The sequence below is a fragment of the Ixodes scapularis genome, unplaced genomic scaffold (genome assembly GCF_016920785.2).
Source record: "Ixodes scapularis isolate PalLabHiFi unplaced genomic scaffold, ASM1692078v2 PGA_scaffold6__148_contigs__length_123643588, whole genome shotgun sequence".
In the NCBI taxonomy this organism is placed as follows: domain Eukaryota; kingdom Metazoa; phylum Arthropoda; class Arachnida; order Ixodida; family Ixodidae; genus Ixodes; species Ixodes scapularis.
Window position 1 is genome coordinate 102,027,517 of NW_024609881.1, and position 14,213 is coordinate 102,041,729.

General features: G+C 45.5%; 1 protein-coding gene across 1 annotated transcript in view; it reads left to right on the forward strand.

Moving 5' to 3' along the window:
- LOC121838287 (cytochrome P450 3A6-like) overlaps nucleotides 1–2,835 on the forward strand; it is a 30,287-nt gene extending 27,452 nt beyond the window's left edge. Inside the window, exon 14 of the mRNA XM_042294426.1 lies at nucleotides 2,716–2,835. Coding sequence (XP_042150360.1) covers nucleotides 2,716–2,793 — 78 coding nt within the window. The 3' untranslated portion in view covers nucleotides 2,794–2,835. The remainder of the gene's footprint in view (nucleotides 1–2,715) is intronic.
- The last annotated feature ends 11,378 nt before the right edge of the window (nucleotides 2,836–14,213 follow it).

The window sequence follows — 14,213 nt, forward strand, 5'->3', positions numbered from 1 at the left end:
AATGCGCTTTTAAAGCGGGGGTTAATGCCGCGCGCAGGGTCACGGACTTCTAGAACTTTCACAGATACACGATACGGCGACCGATGAGCAGGAAGTGCGTCGTCATCAGTAATAATTCGATGTTTCGCAACCGTCGTTTGGCGCACCTTTGACGACGTGGAGAAGCACTCACTGAACTCGGCGAGAAGGTCACTGAGTTGTCATCATTGTGGGGTAGGCAGGACTGGATCGATGTCAAACTGCGAATGCGGCGTTGTCTCGTGTGGCCCCGAAGAGATGTCTTATGCTATTCCGGCGATTGCGGCTGAGTCCATGAGTTCCTCGGCGTGACCCACGGCGGTGCCTTTCGTAAGGTACTTAGCCTCCTGTCGGAAGTTTGTTACGAGTGCAAAAGTGTGTCCGTCTTGGAGCTCCGCGAGGCCTCTTGCGACGCCGATTCCTCTTCCTAGAAGCAACTCGAGGCTTCCCTCGAGCAGAACGTCGCCGCAGAAAGCCCCGTCGATCCCGATGGGTACGAAAACACTGGACCGCGGCGGTAAGTTCACGTGATCTGCGAGGACTCGGACCGCGGATGACGTCGCTTCGGGTTCCTCCGGTGGTGAAACAGGTTTTCGCAGAGTTAGCCGGCTTGCTCTGAGGTCGATGACGGCGCCATACTCGCAGAGGAAGTCCATTCCGAGGATAACGTCCCTCGAACAGTCCTGCAGAACGACGAACTTCACAGGGCACGTCTCACCGTGGATCTCGACGCGAGCAGTGCATCGCCCGACTGGTGTGATGAGGTGCCCACCGGCGGTTCGTATTTGAGGGCCTTCCCACGGCGTTGTCACTTTTCGCAGGCGGTGAGAGAGCCTCCCACTAATGACTGAGAAGTCCGCTCCGGTGTCCACGAGTGCCGATGCGTCGTGGCCGTCGATAATGATGTTTAGGTTGTTGGACACCGATGCAGGGACGTCGTTGTGATGCGTAGTGTCGAGAGAGTGGGAGCGCTCCGGCGTTCTTGGAGACTCTTTACTTCGGTCGTCTTCGGCAACACCACCGCCAGGCGTTGCCGCACTTAGTTTTCCCGGCGACGCAAGGGCGACAGGCTATCTCCGCGGGGTCGTGGCGCTGGAGACGCTGAACGTCTGGGCGGCGGTGAGCGGGACTCACGGCGGAGCAGCGTTGAAGATGGCGAACGTCGGAGGTACTTTTCGAGGTCACGAGGGCGTTCGTCGTACGTTGGGCGCGGGTCGTTGGGGTAGAACCCGCGCAGCCCCAGTTCGGCGATTGAGGGCGTAGCCGGGCTTGTGGCAGCAGGTAGCAACTTCTTCAATTCCTCCTGGACGACTTCACGGATAACGTCACGGATGCCGGGGAGGGTGGTGCCCAGGTCGGATCTAGATGTCGCCAGAGTAGTTACGCCAGGGTGTCGTTGGTCGTGTCTGGCGTGGGCTAGCAGGGCCCGTTCCATATTTGTCGCCTCCGCGACGAACTCGTCGACTGTTGTCGGGGGATTCCGGATGAGACTGCCGAAAATCTCGCTTTTCATAGCCCTCATCAGGTGGTGCAGCTTTTTCTCCTCGGTAGCCTGAGGATCGGCGGGGGCGCTCAGGCGGAGAACATCCTCGACGAAGCTGGTGATGCTCTCATTTAGGCCTTGGGTTCTTGTTCGCAGGTGATCTTCGGCCCTCTCACGTCTGTGCTGGCAGGCAAACGTCTTCTTCAGTTCTTGCTTGCACAGTTCCCACGACGTCAAAGAAGCCTCGTGGTTTTCCAGCCAGTGCCTCGCGGTTCCTTCCAGCGAAAAGTAAAGGTTCTGCAAGCAGTGCTCAGCTGACTACCCGTTATGTCGGGCCACACGTTCATAATGTTGCAGCCAGTCCTCGATGTCCTCGTGGGCGTCTCCGTGGAAAGGCGTCGGAGTTTTGGGTGCGACGGGCAGGTATACGACGCTGGCGGTGGACGGGTTGTGTGACGACTGGCTGTCCATCGTTGGCCTCGTTGGCTGCTTAGTCTTGGGCGACAGAGGTCCGAATTCCGGGTGTAGGCCTTGGGTGCGACGACTGAACCGGATCTCGGAAGTGCTTTCTTTGGTTCTTCGTGGGCTAGGCGTCGGACTTGCACTGCGGGCCCTCGGAGGGGTACGCGGCAGGGGCATGCGGTACCCCGCACCTCTACCAAAATGTCACGGGTGTTTACAAAAAAAAAACAATAAATAAACAGAAAGAAATAAACGTTTAATGCCGCGAACTTGTGCCAAAAATAAAAGGGTACAAAAGAAAACAGCAGAGCGTAGCGGGCGTCGATGTCGGCGAAACCTCAGGATGGAGCGCAGGGGCGAGACTGACTCGACAAGGTCGCGAGAGGCGTCTTATCTAGAGTGAGTCACTATCTCGAAGATTCGGCGGAGAAGGTTCAAGCGTAGCGCGCGCGGGGCAAGAATGAACACGCACTTTCTAGAACAACATAAGCAGTGATAAACGACAGAAGTTATGTCCGGAGCAAGAATAAACGAGAAAGTTCTAGAAGTCCGTGACCCTGCGCGCGGCAATATTATGGTTTCTTCGGTCTATTTTTGGCCCTAAATTTCAAGACAAAAATAACTTCTGGCTCAGAGAGCTGTGCTACATGGAAAGGGACTAAAGAAAAAAAAAACGCACTTGACGGAGCTTAAATAATTTATGAGCTTTCGTGATGAGTTTAACTGAAACTGCGTTTTTATTGTTTATTTAGGGTGCCATCGAGGTACAAACCATCGGCATGATGGCTTCACCCGGCGATGGATCATGGATGAAATTTACACGGATTTGATATTGCTCCTTTTAAATCAAAGATTCTTGGAGCTAACTCGGATGCTGCAACTTTGGAAAATCATTAATTGAGACTGTGGCTTTGTCTGTGTATATTTATATTAAAAAAACTGTACAAAGCACGCTAAAAAATTGGGTAATCGAAAACAAGTACAGGGGACAAGCACTTACGTTAACTTGTTTTGTTAAGCTGACACATTCTACTTTGCGTTTGCCTTTTTTTTTTTTGTTTGTTTTTTGAGTGCCGCGTACATTTATACTATACATAACCTACCTCATTTCCAGAGATACTCTAAAGTAACTGCATCTACAACTATCTGCTTCAACTATTTTATTCTATACAGCTTAAGTAGAAGATATTAACTGGTTTGTTTAAATCACACACGTGGAATTTCGTACAAACTAAATAGCAATACCACCACAGTTTGAACATACACAGTGTGGATTATCTTACTGCACTGTATATACACCGAGCGACTGGGCGGCTTTAATGATTTTTACATTAGCAATTCATCTGATAGCGGCTTTTCTAAAGTATATGTTCATTAAAACTTCGTATCTTGAAAGACAGTAATAATGCTGCATTTTTGTGCGGTGGTCAAGAATATGCCGAAAAAAGCTCTGCTTATTCTAGCAAAGTATATCCTATCATTTACGGTATAAATGTTTATATCATTTAACGTGTTGTGTTTCAAGCACCCCCCCCCCCCCCCCCCCCATCACGCACGATTTCGTCAATAAAATTACTTACCTGTTCTACAACGAGACTGTGTTGTATTATTAAACTTACTTTTTTCAATTTGTGGCATACCGTCAGAATCAGTTACGCTAAATACGAGGTTAGGATATTTATCAGCAACCAACACTTCTGAACAAAAGGAGGTGAAATGATGGAGAAACTAGGTGGGAAATACCAGTAAGCCCGCACCAAAGATACAAATTATTATATATATATATAATTTAAACGAAAATCACTGAACAGCTGTATGATCCGATGTGCTTTAAATATTGCACCGAGTTCACTTTTCTGCAGATCACGGTGACAGACAATCACAGCAAACAGCAGCCAATCATATTAAGATTCCAGTGGGTGACGAAGCTGGGAATACCAGTACACCGAGAAAATCTGATGTGCAAGGAACAAATGCGCGCGACATTCATCTTGCACATTTTTCTTCGGCAAATAACAATATGAAGACCCGATCGATCGCTTACTGAGCCGCGTCGTTTGCTGGGGGAGGGAGGGGGGCGGGGTCGTTGTATTGTTTGCTGTGATTATCTGCTTTCACATTCTGAGGCGATCGAGAAAGTAAACTAGCAGACATTTTCTCTGCGGACAGTCGCTGACAAATTGATTGCGATAGCTTCTTCGAAGTTCTTATCGACTAATGACTTAATCTCATTGGTTTCGGAGCAACATTAAGATACAAGAAAACCGGCACGACCTCCGTTTCTCAAGCTGTCGGTAATTATAATAACTGAAGATTTAAAAAACGCAGGATTGGACCAGTACATACAGTGTTTTTGCAGGCTTTACAGATTTCTTTAACAAAATCCGTTAAATTTACACTAATGTGCTCTTTGCAGGTTTGTTATATGGTCAGGCGGACATCATAAAGGGGAATCATCGTCACGAGAAGTCGAATATTTAACTCAAATTTCCTAATTGACTTCGTAACGACTGAAAATAACTTTCCGGTTCCTATTGGATCATTCCACGTCAAACGTCCCAGACGTTGCGCTCAACCCCTTCCGATTTCTAAAAAAAAAAAGCATGGCCTTTTGCCGCAATGTCCGTAGCCATGCCCTAAAATATTTTGGCGAAAACAAAATTGTTGATGACGTGAGCGCGGTTTTAACTTTTAACAACAGCGTGAAACTAGGCATCACTCAATAATTGATGAGAAATCAACTTTTTAGTGGAACACCTAAAACTATTTTCTCTTAAATTTGCACGGCTTTTAACTTACAATGTGATTGGGCTTGTGAAGTTTTCTTTAAATTAAATATTAAAAAAAGATCTAAAAGTTTTTGAAATATTTAAAATTTTTGTTATTTTATTAAGAATATTTAATTGCTCCCGGGATTTAATAGAACTTTTTACCGGCTGCCCCTGCAGGTATATAATCTATAAAAAATGTTTAAAACCGCTCCATTAAATATATCGCAGCAAACAAAAGTCCTGAATTTGCAAAAAAAGTGCGTTTTGACGCATAAACAGCCGTTTATTTCACGCTGAGGTGGTCCAAGTAAAAATACAAAATATGGTGGGCTTGGAAGAACAATCGATAATCTTTCGATTTTGAAATATTAATCAAAGTGATTTTTGTTTAAAGTGAGAAAACAATTTTCGAAGTCGAACTCTCGTACCACAACCCGGCGTTGCTTCTTAACGCCTCTTCTCCGCACAGCACGCCACCTGCGACGATAGCTGACACGATTATTTCCAAAGAAGGAACGGAGTTTTCTGCCGCTTTCCCTTGTCCGTCTTTCCGGCTGCAAAAGAAGAAATGACCGCGTATCGTGTAATAATCGGAGGTGCCCCCAGCGCGTAGCAATAGCAGGCCCGTTGTGCCCTTTGTACCCGAGGGCGGCTCGAAACGCGATGCCTAAACGACGGGTGGCATCAAGTGACCCAGACTTCTCCATGCCACGCCAAAGGTCCTACGGCCACTTCTGATTCCTAAAATAAAATTAATGGCTCTTCACCGTAACGTTTGTGGTGCCTCTCTAACATATTTTTTTGACGAAAACAAATCTCATGGGGTGATGGCGGTTTGAACTAGTAAAAGGGGGGTGGAACTTCGAGTCATTCAATAATTGATGAAAAGTAAGAATTCTTTATGGAACACTGGAATATTTTTGCCTAAAAACCCTACGGTATTTGGATTGCTATGTAATAATTATCATGGCCACGGAATTTGGTATGCTCGAAGCAGTTAATAAATAAAAAAGGAATATATGAGTATTTTAGCACATTTTTAGTTTTGTTACAAAATATGGCTTTGCTGCATGCGACTGTAAATATTGTTATTGACAGCCCTTTAGGTGTACTGTACACAAAAAAAAGGTTTCAGGCCTTACAACTAAATATCTTGCAGGAAAAAAAAAGCGATATTGCGTTTTGCAGTTTAAAGAGCCGTCAATTCTGCCTTGACGTGGCCCAAAGAAAAATACGTAACATGGTGACTTCTACAAAAGAGTTTATTTCCTTTTGTTCTTGAAAGTTTAAGTAAAGTCATTTTGTTCTAAAGAGGAAAAAAAACATTTGAAGTTTAGCTTTCGCATCTCAACCTGGCGTCGTTCCTTGTGCCTGTTCTCTGCACAGCACGCCACCGTCGACCCAGGCAAAGCGTGTGACGGTGTCACGGTGTGCGCACGCAGGTAGAAAGCAGGACCTCGAGTTGTCGGGTACATCTTGGTTGAAGAGGCTTTTTTCTACTTTTATTGCTTTATGGCTTTTCCCATCTTGACCGTTTTGCGCGGCTGTGTCCTCCTTTGGACTTCCAGTGTCTTGATACCAACAAATGCTTAGCGCTGCCAGGTAAGAGCATCCGCTAGTAAGCTAGCTGTTTTTTACGTACACATCGCAATCACTCTCTCTTATCGACGTCAGGACAGATGTAGACAGCAACACAAAAGCCCCGTGAACGGGCATTCTCATACGACGATGCATTGTGGTGCTAACGAATGTGCGCAGTTGGAGGCTCACGCCTCGTTTGTGTTTTAATCGTCTTTGAAACAGCAAATTCTTGCGTCGCTGAACAGTTCCGCTTTTCCCCGCAGTATGATCAATTTCATCGCGTTTCCCTTTTAGGAGAAGTCTACGTCAACTGATGCCGCCCGTATTAGGCATCGCCTTTCGAGCCGCCCTAGGGTAAAAGGGAACAACGGGCCTCCTATGGCTACGCACTGGCAGCACCTCCGATTATTACACGATGCCCGCCGTTTCTAACTTGAAGCCGGAAAGACGGACAAGGGGAAGCGGCAGAAAACTCCCTTCTTTCTTTGGACCTAATCGTGTCAGCTATCGTCGCATGTGGCGTGCTGTGCGGCGATGAGGCGTTAAGAAGCGACGCCAGATTGTGGTGCGAGAGTTCAACTTCAAAAATTGTTTTCTCACTTTAAACAAAAATTACCTTGATTAAACTTGCAGAATCAAACGATTATCGATTGGTCTTTCAAACCAACCACACTTTGTATTTTTAGTTGGACCATCTCAGGGCTAAATAAACAGCTGCTTATGCGTCAAAACCCACTTTCTTGCAACTTCGGGATTTTTGTTTACTGCGAAATATTTAATTGAGTGGTTATAAACATTTTTTTAGATTATATACCTGCAGGGCAGCCGGTAAAAAGTTCTATTAAGTCCCACAGGCAATTAGATTCCCTTTGATAAAATAACAAAAATATTACATTTTTCAGAGTTGTTTCGTTTTTTTTTTTAAATATTTAAATTAAACAAAACTTTGCAAGCCCAACCCGTTGTAAGTCGAAAGCCGCGCAAATTTGACAAAGATATTGTTGGGTGTTTCACTAAAAAGCAGATTTTTCCTCAATTATCCAGTGATGCCTAGTTTCATTGTTTTTTAAAAGTTAAAACCGCGCTCACATCATCAAAACATTTCTTCGGCAAAAATATTTCAGGGCATGACTAGAGATATTGCGGCAAAAGGCCATGCATTTTTTTTTTTAAATCGGGAGGGGTCGAGCGTTACGTCTGGGACGTTTCACAGGGAATGATCCAATTAAAACTTGCTCAGCGTCATTGAAGACCACCGCAAACCAGCTATTTCTTAAAATACTTTTGACACGCGAGAAGCCCGGCACTGCGCTGAAGTCATCACCCGTGGAACACACAGGGTGATGGCGGTGCACCGGCAGCACTGTGTGTGTTGCGAGCGACGCTTACCGCTGCAATAACGCGCCCGCACTCTATTTCCGTCGATTATTGCCAGCGCTTTCACACTCTAAAAAAATGTCTGTGGGTCTACTTTCACGCACAACACTCCGAGAGCCAATCACCGCAACTGACGGAGGCAGCTCAGCGAATGACGATGCCGAAACATACGTTTAAACCAAAAACGCAGCCTGAGTTGTGACATTAAGCAATGCAAAACGTCACGCGTGCATTGCTTCATGTCACAAATCAGAGTGCTTTTCTTGGTCTAAAGATATGTTTCGGCATCGTCATTCGCTGAGCTGCATCCGTACGTTGCGTGATTGACTCTCCAAGTGTTGAATATGAAAGTAGACACACAGACTTTTTGTTAGTGTGAGAAGGCGCTGGCGATAAACGACGGAAATAGCGCGCGGACGCGGTATTCCAGCGGTAAGCGTTGCTATACTTCGTTTCAGCTTCGGTCCGAGCGCGGCCGATGTTATGAGGCGAAGGGCCAATCAAACAGCGCAAAAAGCGCAGCGTCATGGCGTGCTCTCTGCGCTTGATAGGACTAGCCGGCGGAGGAGCACGCACAGAGAGACGGCGAATACCGGCTGGTCCTATCAATTGCAGGGAGCACACCATGAGGTTGTGCCTCTTTCGCTGTTTGATTGGCCCTTCGGCTCATAACATCGGCCGCGCTCGGACCGAAGCTGAAACGAAGTATAGTGTAGAACGAGTGGTAACCTTAGCGCTCCAACAGGCACCTCACGTGCTACAAGTCTTTCTGAAATCGACGGTGTTGGTGGTATTGAACGACGATAAGCAAGTGACTAGTTAGAACCCTGTTTATTTTCATCAATTAATATATTAAACTATTTTATTTAATTAGCCAACTCATCATGAAGATAATCCTCCTACATTATGTCCTACTTGACCGTATGCTTCGCCAGCACAAATCGCATTAGAGTAGTTTTCGCGAATTTTGTTTTAAAATATCGGTAACACATAAAAAAAAAAAAACTGCATTCAGGCTTTTTGTCGATTATTCGTCCTCTTCTGTTGTTATTGGCTGACGCCACAGTTCTATGTGGAGTGAAAGTTTGTCTGCTTCATACGCGGGAGTTGTGACGTCAGAATGGCGCCGAGCTCTCATTGGCTCTGATTGAAGGATAGTGGGTAGACATCAAAGAAGCTAGCATTGAGGTCTACCCACTACCCTTCAATCAGAACCAATCAGAGCTCGGGGTTCTAACATCGCCAGCACCCCTGCGAAAAAAAAAGAAGCAGAGTAGTTTACGCTTTGCATTTACTGCGGATCTATAAGATGATGCTTGGGACGCTCAAGCCAAGAATACAAAAAGAGCTGTTAAAATTTTACAAACTATATAAACGTACTCGACTGTCTCACGTCACCCCACTGCGGTGGCGCTGGTGTTGCCACTGCGCATGCGCAGACGTTTCATCTCGTACGAATTAGGTTTCTGCCCACGCGCCGTCCCCTCGCTAGCTGATGTGGGCGAAGCGGGTATTTTGCTGGTAAACAGTGTTATATATACCGAGTGCAATGACACAAAACGCAGCGTAGCACACACGTGATTTCACCAAGAAGGCTTTTGTTTTGCGTGAAAAGACACCACTCCTTCGGGAAAGGGGAACTGATATCGAGTGATTAAATACCCATAGATGCATTGCCAGTGGGCTCATTTTCGTCTTCTGAGCACGGGAAAGAGGGTGCGAAGGTGGGAGAGGACATTGTTCATAATTCCGACTAAGCTTCTACCCCGCGTATGTCGGGAGGTCGGTTTGGGGGTATACAGCATCGGCATCGGTAATGGCGGCCGTGCCATAGCGGTGACCGTTAGTCTTTTGGTTATTGCAGCGCTGTTAAGATTTGCCGAGTTCGCAAGAACGAGCACCTTTGTGACCCCTACGCCTCCTTCTTTGTCTTCTCGAGACATTTCGACACAAGATAAAGACCAAGAAAAGCACAATAACGAACGCACGTGGCCAGTCTCGAAGTGAAAACGCCAATCGCCACAAATAACAAAAAAACAAAACAAAAAAAACGTCGTTCGATTGTGCCGGTGAGGGGCTTCTTGCGCTTACTTTACAATCACAACGCGTTTTAACTTCTACCAGGTCTTTGTAAATCTTGCGTCGTGGAGTCAGTAACCTTTTGCTTGAAAAACAGCCGTAAGATAAATATTTCGCGATCCTCCAAACCCCATCTCCGCAGGTGACAATGAAGAGTAGATACTCTCCATTTTGAGTCGAATCTGCATGGAGGCGTTATAAACCATATCCCGTCTCATTTTATATAAGGTCGAAGTCAAAAAGCTACATGTTCGATCATAGCTGCCAGCATGTGCGTTAGTGCAGAGAAAGCTTAGTTCACAACAGCTTCTCGCTTGTAATTTTAGCTTCGCTTGCACTTATGTGAAACGCAGTATAGTGTAGCACTGCCATAGCACTAAAAATAAATACATAGCGCGCGACATTTACCCCAAAGACATGATTACCTTTTTTTATTCGTTTTCAACTCAAGAATTAAATCTGAATGGCTGGTACGTGTAATAATACAGTGCACCAACTCACGGTAAAACTTTGGCGTTTCGCATTAACCAGTACAAGTTAATTGCAAAACAAAGTACCGATACCATCTATCTGCAATGTGTGTTGCATAGTGTATCTTCGAACCAGACATATCGGCCTAAAAATTCGGATATTTCGCACCATCTAAGCTTAGCTAATGAGCGCTCCACGGACATGACTATATTAGTAAACAATGACTAACATGTATGCTTTTTTGTTCTGTTCGCTCTGCAGATTAGGGTAAACAGAAACCAGTGGGCAAGCGACCACCTTTGCGACTTTCAAACATCATTCCTCTCCTCTAAGTCTCAGACAGGCTGTTGGCATCCTGAAACGAATTCCAACAGATGGCGGTCACTCTGCTATCGTAAAGAATGTCTGGAGGCAGTCTCCGATGTTGATCCATATTTATAGTCCACTCCCTTATGATCCGTCCGTGCTTCGTCAAGGTTAACCTAATTATGCTAGACAGTGAGTGACTACTCGCACTATGTTGTGTTAGTGACGCTGACATGAGAGACTTCAGTACTGTCGCTGCAGATAGGGCCTAACCCTCAAACCAAGCTGTTGGTGGTGTGTCTTCCCATATCATTTTTTTTTTTGAAAACACCAATATTATGTTGGTACGTCCTGCTTCTAACGTAGACTCGCCAAGGATGTCTCATCTGTTTCCTGGGGAGCGGTAGTATGTCAGATGCTCCCCATGTATCTTTTAGAAACTGCCTGGTCTGCTCTGCAGCATCTGTATCTGACCTTACGTTCCGTCGTCTGTGATTCCTATGCTCACGCTGAAAGCTAATAAGTCCACTGAAAAAAATTTTACGAATGAACAAACACATTTCACGGAAAGGCCCAATGGCTATTTTTTTCTTTCTCAAATCAGTTTGTTTCACACATAGCACATAAAGTCGCAAGTAACGTCGGATAAGCCTTTGTTGGCGTTAGACGGACAGAGAGTAGAAGCAGAAAAAAAAGAAGTCTGCTAAGATGCCCCGGCACGTGGGTACGGAAAAAGGGGGAAAGGAAAAGAAGAGCGACGACTATGAAACCTGAACGATTGACCGATTTGGCCTTACAAGCTTTCGAATTTCGATGTATTATTCTCAGCGGTGTAAATAGTAAAGTGTTGCTCGTTGGGTGAAAATGGAACCATTACTGTGACGACCCGCAGCGACTGCAACATAGAAGGCTGGCAAAGCTATTGGCGCCTGCACAAAACTTAGACGTTTGCCTTACCTGCACACGCTTTCAAATGAATGAGACATCAGGTGTAGCCACACTCGCAGCAGTAGCCTTTATAGTATTGCTTCCTGTGCTTTGTATGGAACAATATAGCGATGGTACAAATTTTAGTACATGTATGTAAAATGCATGTCTTGTAAAACATGTCTTTCCTGTATAAAAAAGTTCCGTGTTGTGCTCCGATCTAAAACCCCTAAATATAGGTATTCGCTTGCCCCTCCTGGTATATTCAGGCATTTTGTGAGTGGCACTTGTACCCTATTTATTCCTCGGAGCAGCACCGCTGTAAACATGTAGGACTAGAGTTGACCAGAAACAATGTCATAACTGAGAGTGCTTAAGAAAGGAGGCTGAGTTTATAACAGTTTGTTCAAATATGCCAACAATCTTTTTAATTGCAGTCCCATTGATTATGCAGCAGATTGTTCGTTCAGCCCACGAAGTTGCCATCTGAAACACTATGTACGAACAACATGGATCAAGCTGTTTTTAGACTTGCCACACAACCACCAGGATGTTATTTGCCGTCATCGATAAAGGGTCAAGTTTACTTTCACGGACGTTTACGCACATCAATTTTACATATAGCTTTTTTAAGTGCACGACTCACACAACCTCCATGCTGTGCGTGGACCCCTTCGCGAAACACAGAAGACCATGCCGCGGAACTCCTGTTATTTCTAACACTATGGCGCAAAGGCTGATATCTCTCGGCTTAGTTTCTGGTGACAGGTTATGTCTCAAATGTTATATGGAGTGTCCAAATCTGAAAGAAGCGTCCGAGCTAGACGGCCACGCAGCAGCTCAAATGTCATCCGGGGAGGATGCTATGGATGCACCTGACAACCCAACAACAGAGGCCTCAGGAAACAGAAAGCGTCCCGCAAAGGACCGCGAGAGCCCTAAGCTACCCAAGTGCACAAATGCGGATTCAAGGAAACCTGTAAAGATAAGGCGTGCCAGGGATCAAAAGCAAGAGCCAGAAGCCCTCAGGACGATAGGCAGTCGTTCGAAGAGCCGCCAGCCGTGCAACAACTGCTAACTCGAATAATGGGGATGTTGGCAGTATTTTTACCACTAAAGCAGCAAGTTGACGAGTTGGTAGAATTAAAAGAAACTGTGATGCACATTGAAAAATTGGTAAAGTTGATGTCGGATAGTTATGATAAAGTACTGAAATAAAAGGAAAGAACATGACAGCGACATCAAAGAAATAAAAAAGAAAATAAATGAACTAGAGCAAGAGCGAAAGACTGTTGAAACTGCTCAGCTAAAAAAAAAAAAAAAAAACTAAACAGGCGGAAGCAGTATGGACGAGTGAATAATCTCAAAGTACACGAACTCACTGAAATACCAAATGAGGATCTGCTTGATAAACTGAACCCGATCGCTTTTAAAGTCGAAGCGCCAAGGTTGACAAATTATAACGTAGAGGCTGTTCATCGCGTCCCAAATAAGGCAAAAGATGTGCCCAGGGTTATCGTGCGCTTTGTTAACGGAAACGAGCGAAATTTGTGGCTTCAGAACAAGCAGCAGTCAAGGCGCGAAGCAAGTGCAGATAATGTGTACCTGCAAGAGAACATGAGTGCGTCAAACAGGAAACTCTGGATGAATACCAAGTACCTTGGTTACAAGTTTGTGTGGCACCGAGAAGGAATTTCGTACGTAAAAAAACAAGATGGCGAAGGAATTATTCGAATCGAGCATGAAGGTGATCTCTCAAAATTAGATAAAAATTGCCTGAAGTGAAAGTTGTGTTTCTTTGTTTTTTGAGCTCATGGCAAAATTTACGTGTCCCACGCCAGTAGGTTTAAATGAGCACGGTCTTTACAACAGTCTTATTTTAATAGGTGCTTTCATAAAAAGAAAGGGCAGTTTGCTGCGGTTCATTTTAATATAAGAAGCATAAGAAATAAGACCGATGGCAATAACGATTTTTTTACTCACTTTGTTTACGTCTTGATGTAATAATGTTTACAGAAACATGGCTCACAGAAAGAGATCACGCGCCATATTTTGAAGGCTACAAATGTGAAAGCGTTGCAAGCACGCAAAAGCGATGTGCAAGCGTTGTGATTTATGTTAAAGGATCCATTAAACGAATTTAGGGTCGGGGTAAATCACTTTAGATCGGGATTTTACTAATAGCACATTGTTCATTGGGTCAAAAGAGAAAAAGGTAGAATATCAAAAGCCTGATTTTCAGAGCGAAAATTCGTAAACACAGCGGACTATTTCTTGCCTCCTCCCCTTCGTACCTTCTCCCATCGCCCTTTCACTGTGACACATCCGCGGTCCCAAAAGCGCGTCATCGGGTCCAAACGCACGTGACACGAAACCGGACCTCACTTAGTTCCTTCACCCCTCAGCTGACATTGTGGTGGAAGCTACGCGCTTGCCGGACCAATCAGCCGCCTCCCTTTCGTCACCTGACCTCATTCTCTGCGCGTGGGTATGTGCGAAGGAGCGTGATCACGTTGCAAGTCTGGCTGGCTCAACGAGCTCGTAGCTTCCACAGCACTGTCAGCTTCGGGGTAATCGGGTTGGGGAACGCAACTTTTGTCTGAACTTTGAGCGACGGGCTAATCTTCTAGGGGGACAATGGCTCTGTCCGGGCACACAAACCAGATTCCGAGCAAAAGGGGCCTCCTCTTTTCGTCTTCTTGAACTGTTTGGTGGAATGCGCGATTTATGAGTTGAGG